This window comes from Sapajus apella, unplaced genomic scaffold, assembly GCF_009761245.1.
Source record: "Sapajus apella isolate SASKATOON/1434 unplaced genomic scaffold, GSC_monkey_1.0 scaffold20, whole genome shotgun sequence".
In the NCBI taxonomy this organism is placed as follows: domain Eukaryota; kingdom Metazoa; phylum Chordata; class Mammalia; order Primates; family Cebidae; genus Sapajus; species Sapajus apella.
Window position 1 is genome coordinate 9,658,146 of NW_022436960.1, and position 20,656 is coordinate 9,678,801.

The 20,656-nt window shown below is 41.2% G+C and overlaps 1 protein-coding gene and 1 pseudogene across 19 annotated transcripts in view; both read right to left on the bottom strand.

Moving 5' to 3' along the window:
* Positions 1-1,434: 1,434 nt before the first annotated feature.
* Positions 1,435-20,656, bottom strand: part of UNC79 (unc-79 homolog, NALCN channel complex subunit) — a 279,776-nt gene continuing 260,554 nt past the window's right edge. For 16 of the 19 annotated variants that reach the window (XM_032287568.1, XM_032287556.1, XM_032287570.1 and 13 more), the window contains 3 exons: positions 18,220-18,297; positions 4,935-4,976; positions 2,378-2,607 (listed from right to left, as the gene is read on the bottom strand). In XM_032287568.1, the coding sequence (XP_032143459.1) occupies positions 2,407-2,607; positions 4,935-4,976; positions 18,220-18,297 (321 nt within the window). In that variant the 3' untranslated portion in view covers positions 2,378-2,406. Of the gene's footprint in view, positions 2,608-4,934; positions 4,977-18,219; positions 18,298-20,656 lie in introns of all 19 variants that reach the window. The other 3 variants (XM_032287562.1, XM_032287558.1, XM_032287551.1) reach the window with 2 other exon arrangements.
* Positions 14,057-14,800, bottom strand: LOC116557840 (annotated as a pseudogene).

Below are 20,656 nucleotides of genomic sequence, written 5' to 3' on the forward strand. Positions count from 1 at the left end.
GTTTCCACTAAGACTTTGCAAAACAGGCCATGGGCTCTGCTGGACCTTGGGCTGAGGCGTGCTGACTGCTGCTTTAGGTGAAGGGTTTCTCCTCTACTTATTAGTGCCAATCTTGCTAAACTTCCATAAGTCCCTCTCTTCCTTTTGTCTTCAAAGTGCCTGAGCCCGACTCTTTGGAGGGTGGACATAAGGTTGCCAAGAAGATGAGGACACTGGTGACGGGCAGTGCAGCATAGGCTGGGGAAGCTCAGTTTCCATCAGCCAGTGAAGTGGCAGGGTGCCAGCAGGGACAGCGTTTGGGTCAGGTCAGCAGGCAAGAGGGTCCTGGTTCTCAAGGGCAAGGAGAGAGATTTGTCCGGGTGGGACCAAGACTCTAGGTCAAGGAAGCAGGTTCAGACAGTCGGAAGCATTAAATGGGGGCCCAGTCAAGAGTGCCACGTTAAGAGTTTGTCTGCAGCTCAGGGAAGATGCAAATGCAAAGTTCAGGCAAAAGTCCGTTCAAAGAACTGGGCAAAGAAGAGGGAGTGGGAGAAGAAGATGTGGGTAACTTCAGACCTTGTCTACTGGTAGGATGGGGTCACCAAGATCCTGGCTGCTTGGGGCAGGGTGGGCTCAGGACTGGCCAAGAGCCGGGCCTGCAGCTGAGCCCAGATGAGGATGTCAATAAAATCCCTCACAGGGAAAGCAGCCAGAGCCTCCTCCTCCTCCAGGAACCAATGCAAAAAAAGAGAATGTCACATGCAAAGCTCACGGTGCCTGTGAGGAGCTCAAGAAAGGCCTTTTGCTGAACTGAATCCATTCCATTCGATAGACATTAAACACGTACCGTGTGCCAAACCATGGGGAGACAGAGATAGCACATATGCTCCAGGCTGTCACCGTTGACAAGTGAGATAAATACATGCACAGCTTGACTATAAGACAAATGTTTACAGAAGCACAGCCCCACGTGACCAGGACAGAGTAGAGCTCTGACCAGGGAGAGGCCCTTCAGAAGAGTTTGTTGGTCAGATACAAAGAACAATCACTTCTGGACTCTCCACACTGAGCCTGAACAGTCCCCTGGAATTTGTATAAGATGAAGATTTGAAGATCCAACTGTCTCTCTAGAACTCTTATGAACAATTAAACATCAGAGGGCTTGTTTTCCTCTGAGAAGCACTAAGATATCAGAGCTCCCAGAAGAAAAGGGAAGCCTCTTAATAAAAAAACATTAAAGAAAAAAGGGTCTTTTGCCCTCAGAGTCCTTCCTAGAGGTAGACTTCAAACAAACTGTGTATTCCTCATATCAAATGCCTGAAAGAAAGCCTTTTCTTCTTCTTCATAATTTCACTTTTAAGAGAAGTTAGAAGCTGCAGAGCTTTAGAAGGAATGGTTGTCAGGAACTAAACTCTAGCTCTAGAAACTGGTTTTAAAAAACCCCAGGCTCACAAAGATAATAAAAAATGCATTTAATAGCATGTTAATATACAGCTTAAATGTGTAGTAAGTCTTCTGTTAGTCAGTGCATTACAGGGATACGGAGGAGAAATTTCATTTGGAATGCACAGTCAGATGTTAGGCATAGGTGCGGATAAATGTGGTGCTCTTACACTATTGAATTCTGTTTTGTGAAACATCACTCCAGGTGCAGGGCGCTGTGCCAGTGAGGGACGCGTCCGGCCCAGTGTGCAAGCTACAGTTTTCAATTAAGTTGTATACAAGTATTAACAAAAGAATAAAATTTATTATTCACAAAACTAAAGTGGTTATCATAAAGCTTACAAGAGAGTACAGCCTAGAACTAATGAGTTGAAAAACTAGTTTTAAAAAGAATCAAACTTACTGGACAGTTTTGGAAAATGATATTATAAAACAACGAAAACAATTGGCACAGTTTAACCACCTAATTTCTAAGTGCACTTTGTAATGTTCCTTGCAAGCTGCCACTTTTCCCAGGATAATGACAAAAAGCTTCAGTCAGGTGTCACTGGCTTATGGTGACGGGTTTTTTATTGCATTGCCAAGAGTGGATTTTAAGAAAAAACACTACAAAGGTTTCAAAAACCCTATTTATTCTCTATCATCAAAAATAGCAACAGGGGGACTTATACAACTTTTCTGTGAGTACCCACCAGTCTATTTTTTTTTTCTTAAAAAAAATAGAAGTTAGTTAAAGAAAAATGATTTGGTTTTTAAAAAATAATGTAAGGAAATACTTAATCAGATAGCCCAAGGAGTCATCAGAAACATGTGTAGCAAGAAAGCTTCATTTTCGGCCCTCTCTGGCCTTTGCACATCTTTTACTAAACTAGAAAGAGAATGTACAGTACCAATATGTTCCCCAACCTGCTTGGATCAAATTGTTTGTTTTTAAACCCATTATTGCTAAACCAGAGTGTTGACACTGAGCGCCGAGGAGTCCACTCATAGAGGATAAAATTGAGAGGCTGCTTCCGAGGACTGGATCTCCACCTGGGCCATTTTGAACTGAGTGCATTGCAGCCACTTGCGGAGGGCGGCCAGGCCAGCACTGCTCTGGCCCGAGCTGGGCAGCGTCCTTAGGCTGTGGTGGTTCACGTGGTTCTGAATAGCCTGGAGGCGAAGCTGGAGTCCCGCGGATAAGTGCTGTCAAGAAAGGGCAACAGGTTTTAGTTTATTTCTTTCTAGCATTCACGGGTGACCCAGGGAGGGTCAACCCGGGCAGCTTCTTATAGGCAGAACTCGGGCTTGGCTCAAGGGTTATGTGGCCTGAAGAAGGCACACTCTCAACTCTGCCAGTGCCCAGGGCAGGGGATTGCACCATGTTTCTTTCTCTTTTTCTTTTTTTGAGACCTCTCTGTCGCCCAGGCTGGAGTGCAATGGTGCAATCTCGGTTCACTGCAACCTCCACCTCTTGGGTTCAATCAATTCTCCTGGCTCAGCCTCCTGAGTAGCTGGGATTATAGGTGCGCACCCCCACACCCAGCTAATTTTTTGTATTTTTAGTGGAGATGGGGTTTCACCGTGTTAGCCAGGAGGGTCTTGATCGCCTGACCTCGCGATCCGCCCACCTCAGCCTCCCAAAGTGCTGGGATCACAGGCGTGAGCCACCGCGCCCGGCCCGCACCATGTTTCTAGAGTCATCCTGGCCCAAACCCATCAGCATAATGACATGTTCATCTTGACAGACTCACTGCAATGAAAACATAAAGCTGCGACACCAGGGCTGGGCTAACACATGAACTTGGTCCCAAGGAACTATTAACAACATGGACCTGGGGTGATGGTGAAGTGTCTGGGCTCTGCTGCCAGGCTCCCTGGGTTCAAAGCCTCACTCCTCTACAGGCAACTTTGGGAACAAGGTTTTTTGGTCTGTGTTTGGGTTTTTTCATGGGTAAAGTGGGGATAGTGACACTTAGGGGGGTTGCGTAGGACAAATGAGCTAAAAGAGTGTTCAGAACAGAACTTGGCATGTGAAGAAGCTACGATGATAGCTTCTCTTCTTTCTCCAAGCTTCTTAGGGAGTTCTGTCCGCCTCCTCCTGGCACTCTGGGCAATGTAAAATAGCCACAGATTGCCATAAAATGAGGAAAGGGGTAAGAGGTAATTTAAAATGCTTCAAGCTGAGGGTCCAAGAAGCTCACTTTTCATAGAAAAAAACTAGTACCAAGAAGGAGTTTTCAGCGGGGCCCATGCCCCTGACAGTGGCCACAAATCGCACCAAAGCCGTAATCAGGACCCAAAGGCTGCAGTCACTGTTGACAGCTGCATCTCTCTCTTTTGGTGTCTGGGTACCTTGAGTTCACACTGCTTTCTTTCCACTAGCATTCCTCCCCAACTCAGAGAAGAAATCTAGCAAAAAATTTCCCAGCTTTTCCTCCTGCCCGCCAACACTCTTAGTGCTACAGACAGGACCCAGTTTGGATGGAGCAGGTGGCTGGCTTTGCCATCTTAAGTCAAGCCTGGTAACTCTGTCTGCTAGTCACAGCGTATTTTGCCCCTACAACGACAAAGCGCCACTCAAGACAAAGCCTGGGGCTGGGAAATACATTCAGGAGGGAGCTCCCATCCAGGCTGTGGGGCCCTGACCAAGACACTCTTCCTTTAGGTTCTAAATTTCTTCATATATAAAATGAGGCAGTAGGTCCCTTGTCGCTCAATCCTATCATTTATTCCATGTTGTCCTTTCATAACAGAATTCTTTCCATGACAGAAAATCAATTTTAGCAACTAGCAAATATCATCGAATATGCCTGGGTATCCTCAAAAGGGTCAGTATTCTATTCCTTTTTTTTTTTTTTTTTTTTGAGATAGGGTCTTGCTCTGTTTATATATGCACGATCTTGTTATCTGCAAATAGTGACCATTTATTTTTCCTTTCCAACTTCTATTTCTTTGATTTCTTTTTATAAAATAGAGACAGGTTCTTGCTCTGTTGCCTAAGCTGGAGTGTGGTGGCAGGATCACAGCTCACAGCTCCTGGGCTTGCAAGTGATCCTCCCACCTCAGCCTCCTAAGTAGCTAGGACCACAGTGCATGCCACCATACTCGGTTAAATTTTTATTCTTTTGTAGAGATAGGGTCTCACTATGTTGCCCAGGCTGGTCTCCAACTCCTGGCCTCAAGCAGTTCTCCCACCTTGGCCTCTCAAAGTGCTGGGATTTCAGGCAGGAGCCACTGCACCCGGCCTTGGCCTGTACTTTCATCAGTGGATGGAGGCTTGCTCAGACCCTGGGATGGCCTCCTCCACCTGCATCCTCACCAACCTCATGCTGTAGGACAATGGCTCCTGCCGCCACCCTTACCTGCAGGGCCCTTACCTGGCCCACAGGTTTCCTGCATTATCAGCCCTCTAAGGCCAGAAGCGGGTTGAATTCATCCTTCTCATGGTAAATGGAGCCTCAACAACCCTAGGAATATTCTACATTCTCTGCAGGAAACCGAGCTTCCAGTCAGCCCAGGGGGTGACTTACCTTGATATTTGACTGAATCATTGGCAACCACATAGGTATCAGCTGTATGGAGAAAGACAAAAGCTTCATTACTATTGTTCTCTATTCTCCCACAAAGCTTCACTCATTGCAAGGGAAAACAGGCCACGCTGAATCCCTTTCGCACCACGCTCGGATGTGGGCCCTGCTACATCGCTACCTGTTATCAGCAAATGCCTTTCTGAGGCCAAACCCTGCTGAGCCGGTGGCATTTGGAGGTTAATAAGCGCCCCATGAGCGCCTGAGACACACACTTTAGAGTAAATGACTGATAGTCTCTAGAAAGCTACCAAGCACAGGAAATTAAATGTGTATTTATTTAATTAAATCCTCACTTTCTTGAAATAGAATTTCCTCCACAGGATCTTTAGAACTGAGTGTCTGAGTGGCACGGTGACTCTATTTGCCTGTAGTCATTAAGAAAATATCTCCGGTCAGTGGTTGGAACACTTCTGTGAGTGAGAGAGACCACGCTGGAGATGCCTGGCTGTGATCTGGAAGGGGGAAGACAGTGAGACTGGGCCGGTGTCTGCAGAGCATGTGAGCACACACAGCCAAGTGGAAGTCCCTGCTGGGGGACCCCTGGCCCTCTGCCGACTCTCTGATGGGCCCTCACCCCTCTGATGTGGTCCTTCTTGGCAGGAGGTCACAGGGTGTCCTGGCCCAAGGACCTCCAGAAGCTGCTCCTTCTCTCTGCTTTGGTCTCTGCCATGTTTCAGTCCTCTAGAATCTAAGTAAATATTCATGGCCTTGTAAATCCAGAAGTCGAAGACAGAATATGGCATTTCTCAATGCGTGTTCCATGGAACTGTGATTTGGAGAGCTTTTAAATGGTGGAGGGGGACTATGATCCAATACATTTGGAAATGTTCTTTATTTCAGTACTTCTCAGATCTTTAATATACCAATACGCATCACATCATATCACTCCATATTCCTTCCAACCCTCCACTCAAATAAAGGAATAGTGTTGCCATGGATTGAACTGTATCCTGTTAAAATCTATATTGAGGTCCTGATCTGAACTGCATCAGAATGTAACCTTATTTGGAAACGGGATTGTTGAAGATGTAAATTAGTTGAGATGGGCTCATAATGGAGTAGGGTGAGCCCCTAATCCAATAAAACTTGTGTCCTTATAAAAAGGGGAGTTTGAACACATACACACAAACACACAGAAAGCATGCTATGTGAGGATGAAGACAGGGACCTACAAGCCAAGGAACACCAAAGACTTCCAGCAAACCACCGGAAGCCATGAGAGAGGTCTGGAACAAATTCTCTCTCCAATCCCTCAAAAGAAACCAACCCTGCCGACACCTTCATCTCAGTCTTCTGGTCTCCAGAACTTTGAGGGAATACATTTCTATTGGTTGAACCACCCAGACTGTAATACCTTGGTAGTCCTGGGAAGCCAGTACAAGGGCATTCCAGGAAGCAGAGAGAAGGAATGGGCAAAGCTCATTGGTGGGAGTGTGCAGAGAATCAGGGACAGGAGAGAGTCATGTGATGCTGACATGTGAGCTCTTAGAAAAGGGTTATAAAAAACAAGTTTAGAAAAGCAGAAGCCAGGCCCTCACACCCTTAGTCCACCAGATGGCCATAAATGCCAAATCAGGGGATCTGAATTTTATTCCAAATTCAATACAACTTCTAAAGAGGGGATGCTCCATTCACCATGAGCGGAACCATGCTCTGTGGCAGCAGCCTGTAGATTAGGATGAAGAAGGAGGCAGAGAATGGAGGCAAGAGCCACTGTGGAGGCTACCTCAACGGTCCAGAGAAGGGACAGTCTCTGGGGATGGGGAAGGATTCCGCCTGCAGAGACAGCCCGAGAGCATCTGAGGATGAGTCTGCTCTTCCAAGTAAGGAAACGGTCAAATAGGCAGAGGTTTCTAACCCAGGCACTGGGGGACACTGATGGAATGAACAAAACCAAAGAAGGAGGAGAGCCTTTCAGGGGGACAATATATAAATAACCTCAGAGTTCAATGTTAGCCATAGCTATAAGCTGCTGCTTTCATTGAATTCATCACCTTTGCTTTAAAATAAACTTGGTGAAGTGATAAGCTGCATTTATCTCCCTGTTGTTATTTCCAAGGCTAAATAAATCTGGCTGTTGTTTGACTTTTAACATTTTGTTGATGTATACAGTTCACTAATTTGACTTCTATTTACATTTACTCCTAAACATAGTGTTTCTGTTGCGGCTAGCTAACAGTTGGTCTCTAACATGAATACTGTGTTTGGAAATGGAGTATAGTGTGTATCAGAAAATGTAATGAGACTAAAGCTGAAAATATCAGAAAATGCCACCCTTTCCATGCCTTCCCCTGCCCCCCAACCCTCATAACAAAACTGTGGGATTACAAAGGTTGGTACCAGATAAGGCTGTGCCATCTGGCCCTTAATAGGACTGGCTCCTCTAGACATTCTGAACGGAAAAAAAGTATTTATCTATTCTAACTATCTCCCCCTAAAATTTCCGCACAGCAAAAAGCAAGCCCTGGGGGGTCCTGATGCTATAGACTTTGTTGACCTTTGACTATTTAATATGGAAGTGAGCCCATACACCTCTTGATATTTGGGAAATACCCAAACTAACTTCCTGTTAAGAATTCTGAGGGGCTTGGGCCTCTTGATATTTGGGAAACACCCAAACTAACTTCCTATTAAGAATTCTGAGGGACTTGGGAAGGGTAGGAGCAAGGGAGTTCTGAGTACCCTGGCCCTGCGTGGACACCTTTCCCAGTGCTGCCACTAGGGCTAAGGGTCCATGTGAAGCAAGCAAGGGGAACAGCAATGTTGGTCTAAAAGGGTTTTTGTTATTTCCCCATTGATGTAATCTATGACCATGGAATTCTAAAATATACCTGCAAGGGACCTTCAGGTTTCAGATTTGCAAATCATGTGACTAAAGCCATCAGGTTAAAGCTCATCATTATTGATGACATGATATAACCCAGCCATCATCCTATTTCAGGAATGTTAATTTGACTTATTGAATAACTTTCATTTTCATTCTCTTTTGCTAGTGGCTCCTACAGAACTGTCAGTAAGAATTAGATGTAATTTATTTTGGGCTCTGTAATGTTATAATGGAGTAAAGTTGGTTGTTGTTTTTTTTCCCTCTCCAGAAACAATATCCTGAAGACTGAAGGACATTTAAAAAATAGGTTGTTTTTCACAAAAATAAAAGTGCTACACTTCCTCTTATCTTGGTTCCTGTTATAGAACAAGCAGAAGACTTTCTGCTTGGCTGGAAGAAGGGTCATGAAAAACAAGTTTAGAAAAGCAGAAGACAGGCCCTCATACCCTGCGTATTCATTTCAATCCTGCTTATTCCAGCCCTCAAAATTAAAATTGGTGGAGAAACTTTCTCTTTCAGCCAAGATGGAGTAACAAAGACCAGATTTACCCTCCTGCCCAGAACAACTAAAAATCCAGACAAACTATATGAAACAATGGTTTTCAGATACTGGTCATCAAGAAATGCAGGACAGAGATCACTGAGGGAAAAGAAACAAACCAGGTAAGCCCTGAAGGTATTCCAGCTCACTGCTTAGAGACAGCTTTCAGGTAGTAGCACAGGGAACAGGAATGCCTGGCAGTCTTCCTGAGTGAGGGGAGGTAGCCAGGAGCCCTGGGAGGTCAAAGTGACTACAGTTTGCAAGGTAGAGTACTGAACAGGAGAGAGCTGCAGAGAGAGACAACTTCGAAGATCTGGAAAGGGGTCCCTCTGAGTCTTCAGCTGAGGGCTGGCCAGTATATGCAAGTTAAAAAACTACCCAATACTGGAGGAAAAAAAATATTGCAAGAAAAAAATCCCCTGGTGATTACATAGAGCCAAGAATATTTTGTGTTCCTATTAGAGTGGAAAAATCGTGTAACTCATAGAACATCATGAGAGTACTGATAAGGATAGTGGTATACAGCAGCAGCAGTGAAGAACTACGTGCCCTAGAAAAATTGCTGCTCTGATCAACACCTAACAAAGATTAAATGCTAGTCTCAGAAGGATAAAAATATTTGTAAGTTATGTAACTATGTCACAGAATACAGCTTAAGAGTATCTTACATGAATACAAAAAATACTCGTCACCCAAGAAAGTCAAATTCACAATGTCAAGAATACAATAAAAAATTACCAGGCATGCTAAGAAACAAACAAACCAAAAAGTGACACAGAAATAAGGAGAAAAATCCATCAACAGGGAATAAAACAAAAATGACACAGATGGCCAGGCGCAGTGGCTCACGCCTGTAACTCCAGCACTTTGGGAGGCTGATGTGGGTGGATCACAAGGTCAAGATACCAAGACCATCCTGGCCAACATGGTGAAATCCCGTCTCTACAAAAAATACAAAAATTAGCTGGGTGTGGTGGTGTGCGCCTGTAGTCCCAGCCACTTAGGAAGCTGAGGCAGGAGAATTGCTTGAACCCGAGAGGCAGAGGTTGCAATGAGCCAAGATGGCACCCCTGCACTCTAGCCTGGCAACAGAGCAAGACCCCATCTCAAAAAAAAAAAAAAGACACAGATAACAGAACTAGTAGAAAAGGGCAGTAAAACGGTTATGATAACTATATTCAATATGGTCAAGCAGACAGAAGAAAGATTGATCATGTTGAGTAGAGGCACTGAATAAAATATTTAAAGAAACAATGGCTGATACTTTTTCAATCTAATGAAAACTATAAATCCAAAGATTCAAGAAGCTCACCAAACCCAAGAAATATGAAGAAAATTCTAACAAGGCATGGTATCAACACATTGCTTAACCATAGCGGCAAAGACAAACTCTTCAAAGCAGCCAAAGGAAAACAATGAAAAACATAAGAATGACAGGTTTCTTGTTGGAAACAATGTAAACAAAAAGACCATGGAGGAGCAATATCTTTAAAATATTGAAAAAAGAAAAACTTTGAAACTGTCCATCTAGAATTCAATACCCAGTGAAATTTTCTTTCAAAAATGAAAGCAAAATAAAGGTTCTGAGATATACAAAAGCTAAAATAATTAATGATCAGTTTACATACACAGGAGACTTTACAGAAAATCCTTTGGGCAGAAGGAAAGATAAAAGATGAATGTTTAGATCTATGGAATGAAATGAAGAGCACTAAAAATGGCAAATATAAATATGGCAATAATAGCAAATATAAAACTTGTTTGACATCTCTTTAAAAGATAATTAACTGTTTAAAGCAAAAATAATAATGTATGGTTTGCTTTATAAAATATATAGAAGTAAAATGTATGACAATAATAGCACAAAGTAAGGGGGTAGGAAATGGAGGTATATTATTGTACAATTCTTATACAATACATGAGGTGGTATAATATTCCTCGAAGGCAAACTGTGATCAGTTAAAAATGTATGCTATAAACTCTAAATCAACCACTAACACAACAACAAAGACATATAGCTAATGAGATAATTAAAAAACACACTTCTAAATAACTTATGGGTCAAAGAAGAAACCAAACTGGAAATTAACATTCTGATCTGAATGGAAATGAGAATATATCAAAATCTGGGGGAAAGCAGCTAAAACAATACTTGAAAGGAAATTTAGAGCACTAAATGCTGATGTTTGAAAAGAAGAAAGTTCTCAAGTTAATGACCTTACTTGCCATCTCAGTTTATCTTAATTAGACAAAGAAAAGGAAATTATATCCAAAATTTAATCATAAAAACCTTAATCCAAAAGAAAGCACAAAAAGAGAGAACAGGAGACAAAGAACAGATGTGAAATACAGAAAACAAGCAGTAAGATAATAGATTTAAACCCAACAGTATCACAAAACACATTAAATGAAAATGATCTAAAAACCCCAGTCAAAAGGAAGAGATTGTCAGATTAGATTTTTTTAAAGCAACATCCCAACTTTATGCAGACTATAAGAAATACGGTTTAAATACAAAGACAGACAGGTTAAAAGTAAAAGGATGAAAAAAAACATAAGTACCATCCTAACATTGGTGAAAAGAAAGCTGGACTGTCAAAACTACTGGAGTGCAGTGGTGCAATAATGGACATACGGTAAATGGTACATATTTAAAATGCGCAGTTTGTTAAGTCTTTACTTACGTTATGCCATGTACCACAATCAAGATAAAGAACATATCTATCACCTCCCAGAGTTTTTTCAGGCCAGGCAGAGTGGTTCACACCTGTCATCCTAGCACTTTTGAAGGCCAAGGTGGGCGGATCCCTTGAGGTCAGGAGTTCAAGACCAGCTTGGCCAACATGGTGAAAACCCTTCTGTACTGAAAATACAAAAATTAGCCAGGCACGGTAGGCAGATGCCAGTGGTCCCAGCTACTCAGGAGACTAAAGCATGAGAATTGCTTGAACCTGGGAGGCGGAGGTTGCAGCAAGCCAAGATTGCCCCCACTGCACTCTAGCCTGGGCAACAGAGAGAGGCTCCATTGCAAAACCAAAACAAAACAACTAAACTGAAAATATTAGCAAAGATGACATTTCATAATTTCAATTCATTAAGAAAATACAGCAATCCTAAACATGTATAAGCCTAATAACAGAGCTTCATAATACATTAAGCAAAAATAAATCCACGTTGAGAGATATTTCAAAACTCCTTTTTCAATAAGTGATAGAATAAGTTAACAGGCATAACAAGAAGAACATAGAAGACTTGAGCAATACAATCAACAAGTTTGAACTAACTTACATAGGAAACTCCAAGCAACAACAGCAGAAGACACATTCTTTTCTAGTGCACACAGAGCATTTACTAAGATACACAATATTCTGGGCTATAAAGCAAGTCTCGCTAATTTAAAATGAGTCAAATTATATAAAGTATATTCTCTGATCACATTAGAATTACAAATCCATAACAGAAAAACTTCTAGAAATCTTTAAATATTTAGAAGCAAAACAATATAGTTCTAAATAATCAATGCCAGAAAGCAAGCAAAAGAGAAGTCAGAAAGTATTTTGAACTGAATGAAAATGAGAACACAACATACCAAATTGTAGGATGCTGCTAAACCAGTGCTTAGAGGAAAATTTATAGCGCTAATCACTTATATTAGAAAAGTCTCAAATCAATGAACTCCACTTCAACTTTAAGAAACTAGAAAAAGAAGAGCAAATTAAATCTAAAGTAATCAGAAATAAGAAAGTAATAAACAGCAAATCAATTACAGAAAAACAGAGATAAATCAATGAAAACAAGAAGTGTGTGTGTGTGTGTGTGTGTGTGTGTGTGTAAAACAAAAAGCTTACTAAAATCGAAAAATCTGTATCCAGACAGATAAGGAAAAAAAAATAGAGAAGTAACAAATCATTAGCCAGGTACTGTGGCATGTGTCTATAGTTCCAGCTACTTAAGAGGCTGAGGCAAGAGGATCACTTGAGTTCAGCCCAGGAGTTCAAGGCTGCAGTGAGCCGTGGTCACACCACTCCGGCTTGGGCAACAGAGTGAGCGCTCCCTACCCAGAAAACCAGAAATATGATGACTTAAAGAGTACATAACTATTGATCCTACAAATATTTTTTAAAAAATAAGGGCATGTTATGAACAACTGAATGCCAATAAAATTAACTATGTCAATGAAATTGACAAATTCTTTGAAAGACATATACTACCAAAGTGTGCTGAAAAATAAACAAATAACTTGAATAACCCTATATCTATTTTTTAAATTAAATCTGTAGTTAAAAACCCTTCTGCAAAGAATATTCTAGGCCTAAGTGGCTCCACTGGTGAATTCTGCTAAATATTTAAGGAAAAGGAGCTGCGCGCAGTGGCTCACACCTGTAATCCCAGCACTTTGGGAGGCCAAAGCGGGTGGATCATGAGGTCAGGAGATCAAGACCATCCTGGCCAACATGGTGAAACCCCATCTCTACTAAAATAAAAAAATTAGCTGGGCGTGGTGGCGCCTGCCTGTAGTCCCAGCTACTTGGGAGGCTGAGGCAGGAGAACTGCTTGAACCCAGGAGGCAAGATGCAGTGAGCCGAGATCGCGCCACTGCACTCCAGCCTGGTGCTTGGCGACAGAGAGAGACTCTGTCTCGAAAAAAAAAAATATATATATATATATATTTAAGGAAAAAATAGTATCAATTCCACACAAACGTTTTCAGAAAACAGAAAAGGGATGAGTTGGGAAGTCCCAACTCATTCTATGAGGCCCCGATACCAAGTCCCTAATATTTGCCCTGATATCAAATCAAATCCAAATATAGTCATTACAAAAAAAGAAAATTACAGTTCACTATCCCTCATGAATATCAATGCAAAAATTATTTTAACAAGTTAGCAAATTGAATTCAGCAAGATATAAAAAGGATAATTCATCATGGCCAAGTATGGTTTGTCTCAGGAATACAAGTGGTTTACCATTCAAAAATCAATCAGAGAAACTCACCAAGTATACAGTTAAAAAGAAAAGTCATAAGACCATCTTAAAGGGTGTAGAAAAATCATTTGACAAATCCAGTGTCCATTCCTGACAAAAATTCATGGCAGACTAGGAACAGAAGAGAACCTTACTCAATCTGATAAAGGTTATTGATGAGAAACTAACAGCTAACATTTATATTTAATAATGAAAGGCTGAATGCTCTCTTCCTAGGATCAGGACCAAGGCAGTTTCCTGCTTGCACTATTTCTATTTAACTTGTACTGGAAGTTCTACACAGAGCAATGAAATAAGAAGAAATAAAAAGCACAAAGATTGAAGAGGAAGAGAAAAAAATGACCTTATTTGCATATGAAATTATTATCGATGTAGAAAATCTGATAAAATCTACAAAAAAAATCTACTAAAACTAATAAATGGGTTTAACAGGTTGCAGGGTAGAAGAACAAGACAAAAATAAGTTGTATTCTTAAATAACTGCAATGAACTATCAGAAATTTAAATGTAAGAAGCCAAACCATTTATAATAACATAGAAGTATGATAACTTAGAGATAAATTTGACAGAAATATGCTAGGCCTGAATATGGAAAGCTGCAAAATATTCCTGAGAAAATTTAAAGAAGATCTAAATAAATGGAGAGATCTGTGTTTGTGAATCAGAAGATTCAATATTGTTAAGATCCCAATTTTCTTTTTTTTTTTTAAATAAATTATTTTAATTGCACATTTGTGTCTTGGGTTAACTGTGGGGTGAGAAACCTCCTCCTCACTTGCGGTCCCAGCTATCTGCATACAATCCAGTGTTGTTGTCTAGCTGTTGACGACGGGCAGAGGTGGGTGCGGGGCTGGCCCCTGAGTCTGTACCGACATCTTCAGGGCAGGGAGCTCAGACTACGATTGTACTTGCACTGCTTCAGGACCTCACTGAAGTCCTCCCACAGGGACATGTCACTGAGTGGTGGAATAGTCCAGGAACTGCCTGATCTCATAGGCGCAGGGCCCCATCTGCAGGTGCTGGGAAGCAGCATGGGTCGGGGCCTGCTGGGCTGCAGGCTGGGCCGGCTCCGAGCTTCCCCCGCTGAAGGCTCCAGTCAGGGCGCTGCCCATGACATATCCCACAGCTAAGCCCACGGCTACCCCTGCGGCCGTGGATGCCACCTGAGCCATGAGGCCTGGCTGGCCCGAAGGGGCGGGCGCGGGGCTGCTGCCGAGGGCGGTGGGTGCGCGGGTGGGTGGGCAGAGGGCGCAGCGGGGCGGCTGACTGGCCGGGCAGCGGTGCTGCCGCGCTACCGCTTCCCCGAGGCATGGTGGAGGCGGTGGGATCCGGGCGATCTAGAGACGGCGACCAAGATCCCAATTTTCTTAAACTAATCTATATTTCAATGTAATCCCAATATAATTCCCAACCCTTTTTTTTTTTTTTTTTTTTTTGAGGCAGGATCTTGCTCATCAGACTGGAGTGCCGTGGTGCAATCATGGCTAAGTAGAGCCTCAACCTCCTGGGCTCAAGGGATCCTACCACCTCAGCCTCCCAAGTAGCTAGAACTACAGGCATGTGCTGCCATCCCCAGCTAACTTAAAAAATTTTGGTTGGGGATGAGTAGTGACATGGTTTCAATATGCTGCCATGCTGCCCAGGCTGGTCTTAAACTCCTGATCCCAAGAAATCCTCCCTCCTCGCCCTTTCAAAGCACTGGGATTAGAGGCATGAGCCACTGCGTTCAGCCCCCCAACAATCTTTTTAGAGAAATTGACAAACCAATTTTAAAATTTATCTAGAAATGCCAAGGACATAGAATAGCCAAACAACTTTGAAAAAGATGAATGAATTTAGAGCACTGATGCTACCTGAATTTATGGAATATTAAAAAGCCATAGTAATGCAGTGTGTTATAAAACTAGATAGAGATCTGGTGGGTGCAGTGGCTCACGCCTGTAATACCTACACTTTGGGAGGTCGAGGTGGGTGGATCACCTGAGGTCAGGACTTTGAGACCACCCCGGCCAACATGGCGAAACCTCATCTCTATTAAAACTACAAAAATTAGCCAGGCAAGGTGCTGGGTGCCTCTAATCCCAGCTATTCAGGAGGCTGAGGCAGGAGAATCACTTGAACCTGGGAGGCAGCGGTTGCAGTGAGTCGAGATTGTGCCACTGCACTCCAGCCTGGGCAACAGAGTAGGACTCCGTCTCAAAAAAAAAAAAAAAAAAAAAAAAAAGATCAATGGGACAGAATCAAGAAGCCAGAAATAGGACTGTATAGTTATTCACTTTTTGACAAAAGTGCAAAGACAATTTGATGGAGAAAGGGTAGTATTTTTAACAATGATGCTGGAATAACCTACTATCCATATTCATAAAAGGTACCTTGATCCACACCTCACACCATATACAAAGGTTAACTCAAAATAGATCACAGACATAAACTAACACCAAGTGAAAAAATAGATAACACTTAGAATAAAGCACAAATAAAACTCTTTATGATTTTTGGATTAGGCAAAGATTTTTTTTAAACACAACATCAAAAGCATGATTCATAAAAGAAAAAAAATTGGTAAATGTTACTTCATCAAAATTAAGAATTCCAAAGACAAACCACAGAGAAAAATCTCTGCAAATCACATACTGATAAAGGACTTGTATCTCAAACTTCAGTAATAAGGAAAAAACCCAATTCAATAAAAAATGGGCAAATAATTTTAACAGATACTTCACCAAGCAGACAGGAAAATGCTACTTAAAACCACAAGATACAAATACACAACTCTTAGAATAATTAATCTTAAAGATTAACTAAGCTAAGTGTTGACAAAGATGTGGAGGAACTAGAATGCTCATACACTGTTCATATACTGGGTGTAACAGGGCACAACAGCTTTGGAAAACACTTTGGAAAACAATTTTTTAAAAGGTAAATATACACCTGTCATATGGCCCAGACATTCTACTCCCATGTATTTGCCCAACATACATGAAAGCATATATGTACACAAAGACATCTTCATAAATCTTCATAGCAGATTTATTTGTAAAAGCTCCAAACTGGAAACACCCTAGATGTCAATTAACTGATAAATGGATAAGCAAAATTTGGTATATTCATACAATGGACTACTACTCCAAAATAAAAAGTAATGATCCACTAATACATGCAACAATATGGATTAATCTCAATATAATTATTACAAGTGAAAGAAAGTTTAAAAAATGTATATACTGCATGAATCCATTTAAAGAAAATCCTAGAAAGTGCAAACTGATCTATAGTGACAGAAAGCAGATCAGTAGTTGTCTGGGGACAGGAGACGAGTAACCTAACAGAAGGATTATAAAGAGGTATGAAAATAATTTTATTTTGTTTGCTTTTTTTGGTTTTTTTTTTTTTTTTTGAGACAGAGTCTCGTCCTGTTTCCCAGGCTCAAGTGCAGTGGCAAAATCTCGGCTCACTGAAACCTCCACCTCCCAGGTTCAAGGAATTATCTGGCCTCAGCCTCCTGAGTAGCTGGGGTTACAGGTATGTGCCACCACAGCTGGCTAATTTTTGTATCTTTAGTAGAGAAGTTGTTTCACCATGTTGCCCAGGCTGGTCTCAAACTCCTTACCTCAAATGATCTGCCCACTTCAGCCTCCAAAGTATTGAGATTACAGGCATAAACAACCAAGCCCAGCCTGAAAAAACTTTTGGAGGTGATGGATATGTTCATTACCTTGATTGTGGTGCATGACATAATGTAAGTCAAGACTTACCAAACTGTGTGTTTTAAATATGTACCATTTACCATATGCACATTATTGTACCACTGTGCTCTAACAGTGTTGACTTTTGCTATATCAAGCTAGATATGATATATCTAACCTATTAGAACCAATGATCTTGTGCTGTTCTGGTAATAGTCGAGTTTTCCCTGAAAATGGGCTGCTTTTCTTCAGCATAGTGTTAGTGAATGTGACAAATGTTCTTTGTTGAAGAGTGGAGTTAAGGAATGAAATAGCAAGTTATAAGGTTCCAAACTGATGCCCCCTGGTGGGTGGTGATGGTGGCCAAGACAATAGAATACAGAAGTGAAAGATAAAAGAAATACAAGAGATACAAGAAGAGGAAGAAGGAACAGAGAAACAAAGAGGTGGAATGATAGGAAGGCAGGAAAAAGAGGGGAGGCAGAAAGATAAGCAAAATGGGAAACCAAGTTCTCTACTCTTTCGTTTTTGTATCACACTAGTCTGTTTCTGATGAGGGGGAAAATATGCAGGGAGGGTAGATGACAAAGGCTTGAATTACTTTTGTACCCCGTATAATGATGATTTAAAATAATATTATTTGGAACTAAATTTATTTATCTTAGAGAAAGTACCAGATACCAAGTCAGACAATTACAGACTATTTTCCTTGGTTTTCTGGGTATCTTTTGCAAGGTAAGGGGATTTATATTAGTATAAGGTAATTTTCACATCAATATTCCCCAGTAATATTTTAAGCACTTGTGTTACATAAAATCTTGGTCTTTTTTTTTTTTTTTTTTTTTGATAGAGACAAGGTCTCACTATGTTGCCCAGGCTGGTCTTAAACTTCCGAGCTCAAGCAATCCTCCTGCCTCAGCCTCCCAAAATGTTGGGACTATGGGCATGAGCCACCATGCCTGGCCTGGTCTGATGTATTTAACCCAGGTGAAGTTGGTCACAGTGGAGACCAAGAGCAAAATTAACACAATAACCCTTTTGTAAGGGATTGTTATGGGAGCCTGAATTCTCCAGCCCCAACTCTGAATGTTAAAACTAAATTCTCTTCAGAAAGTACCTTCAACATAAATCCACACTTGTTTTTAGCAGTAAGAAATGGTCTATAAAAATCATAGGTTTTCCTACCTTGACAAAAATAGTTGAATTGCATTCTTGCAATGCCTCCATTAAACTAATCACATGGAGACACACCATTTCTACCATCTGAAACAACAAATATGAAAGTTAATTCCATTGCCAGTGATACAGAAACCTTGCAAACTTGTTTGTAGCCGCAGAAGACCGATGTCCTGTGCCCACGAAGTCTTTTTTTTTTCTTTTTTTTTTTTTTTCTTTTTCTTTGGGACGGAGTTTCGCTTTTGTTACCCAGGCTGGAGTGCAATGGCGCGATCTCGGCTCACCGCAACCTCCGCCTCCTGGGTTCGGGCAATTCTCCTGCCTCAGCCTCCTGAGTAGCTGGGATTACAGGCATGCGCCACCATGCCCAGCTAATTTTTTTGTATTTTTAGTAGAGACGGGGTTTCACCATGTTGACCAGGATGGTCTCGATCTCTTGACCTCGTGATCCACCCGCCTCGGCCTCCCAAAGTGCTGGGATTACAGGCTTGAGCCACAACGCCCGGCCGTGCGCCCACGAAGTCTTTCTGCGTAATGACCATAGGAGTCATTCAGTGGTGTTCATTCACCTCTGAAACTTCGAACCAGAAACAGAATTTTAAAAAGCTCCAGAGGCTTGGTAATTGTCATGCCTTCCTCATTCAACTCAGGGCTGCCAATGGAAGTTAGGTATTGATCTCACTAATCTGCACTGCACTGACTCACACCAGGGGATAAATGGCTTCTACTTCCTCCATTTCTAACTACAGAACTCTTTGGATGTAAGTCCCTTTCTCTATCTTGATCCTTTCTACACAGCATCTTCATCTGCAATAACTGTTTAATTTACCGCAGATCTGCCTCCGAGGCTTTATTTTCTGTGGGACAAGGCAGCCATGCTTACGACAGCTCAAAAGACAGTAGAGGTGATGTCCCTCATCAGAAATGCCTAAGGCGGGATTTTAAACATTCCAGAGAGATTTTACCAGACTGGCTTATATGGTTTAACATCATTTTCAGAATGAAATTAATTAAACTTCTTTTGTAATATCATTTGCATAAAATTCATGTGCAACAAATTTGACATGAATTTGGAGAGTGATTTGGAGGAGAGGTATTTCTTGGTATCAAAAAACGAATGATAGAAGGAAAATTTTTAATCACTAGCTTAAGTTAGCTTAAGTTTAAGACCTCAGTTTTGTTGTCTGTGAAATAACAGAATAGAATGTTTGATCTCCAAATTCTTCATTAGTCCCAGAATCTGTGATCCAATAAATGTAATTATTTTCCATAGCAGTCAAAACTATTCACGCTCTAAGATTTTCCCATAAACTTCCTTTAAATTGAACTAAAACATCTCTCTACACATAAAATTGCCTGTATCTTTTGCATCTCTAAAGAACAAAGTGATTCACTAAAGGAAATATACAATCCCCTTTCTAATTAAGAACCAAAAGAAAACCTTTCTTAGACTATTATGCAATCAATTAAAAAAACATTTCTACTGCCTTTTGTGGGCAGTGCAGAGTTGGGTTTCGGATACACTGAAATCATCATTATGGTGTCCCTCCAGGTCCCCTGCTCCTCACAGACAAGAACTCTACTGATGGTGTCCCCATAACCAAGACACTGATTGCAGCTTTTCCAGCTGAGAGTCTTCCTCCAATACAGGAGTCAGGACCAAAGGATTCCCTTGTACATTCCTTCCATACGTCCTCCAACCTTGACTACAGGAGGAATACTCCATGCTGGTTCAATGAAGTGGGCTTAGGCTAGCCATACCCTAGACATTTTCAAATGAGCTCTGGAGCAGCCCCTCTCTTAGTAAGCTACCTACATTCAATGTACTGGATTTGAAGATTGGGGAGCACAGGTCCTTATAAAGCAACTCACAAAGGTAAGGCTCTTTTCAGGCTTTGAGCCCAGAGTGGAATGAACACCAGTGGTCAGTCTACTCTTAAACCACCACAAATAGATAACCTAATTGGCTAAGGTTTTTCCAAATTGCTTTGAAATCCCCAAATAATATGAATCTCATTCCTAAGCTTCTGACATTATAACATCAAACAACCCTTAAAGGTAGAAATTTCATACAACATTCATTTGCTGTTAGGCAGAAAAAAATAAAACTTATTTTTAATATTAATAACTGTATTTGTTTGCTTTTTTATGTTTATATATCAATATAAAAGTATATATATACACATATATATATATACACTCATGATAGAATAGCTAAATCAAGCTATTTAACGTGTATTACCTTACATACTTATTTTTTGTAGTGAGAACATCTGAAATTTCTCTCAGCAATTTTCAATACAATATATTGTTACTAACTGTAGTCACCATGAGGTACAATAGATCTCTTGAACTATTGTTTATTTTGTTTTTAATCAAAATGCTTATTTTTCATCAAAATGCTTACACAAGCAGAACATCCAGCTTCTAAGGTAACAAATCCCCA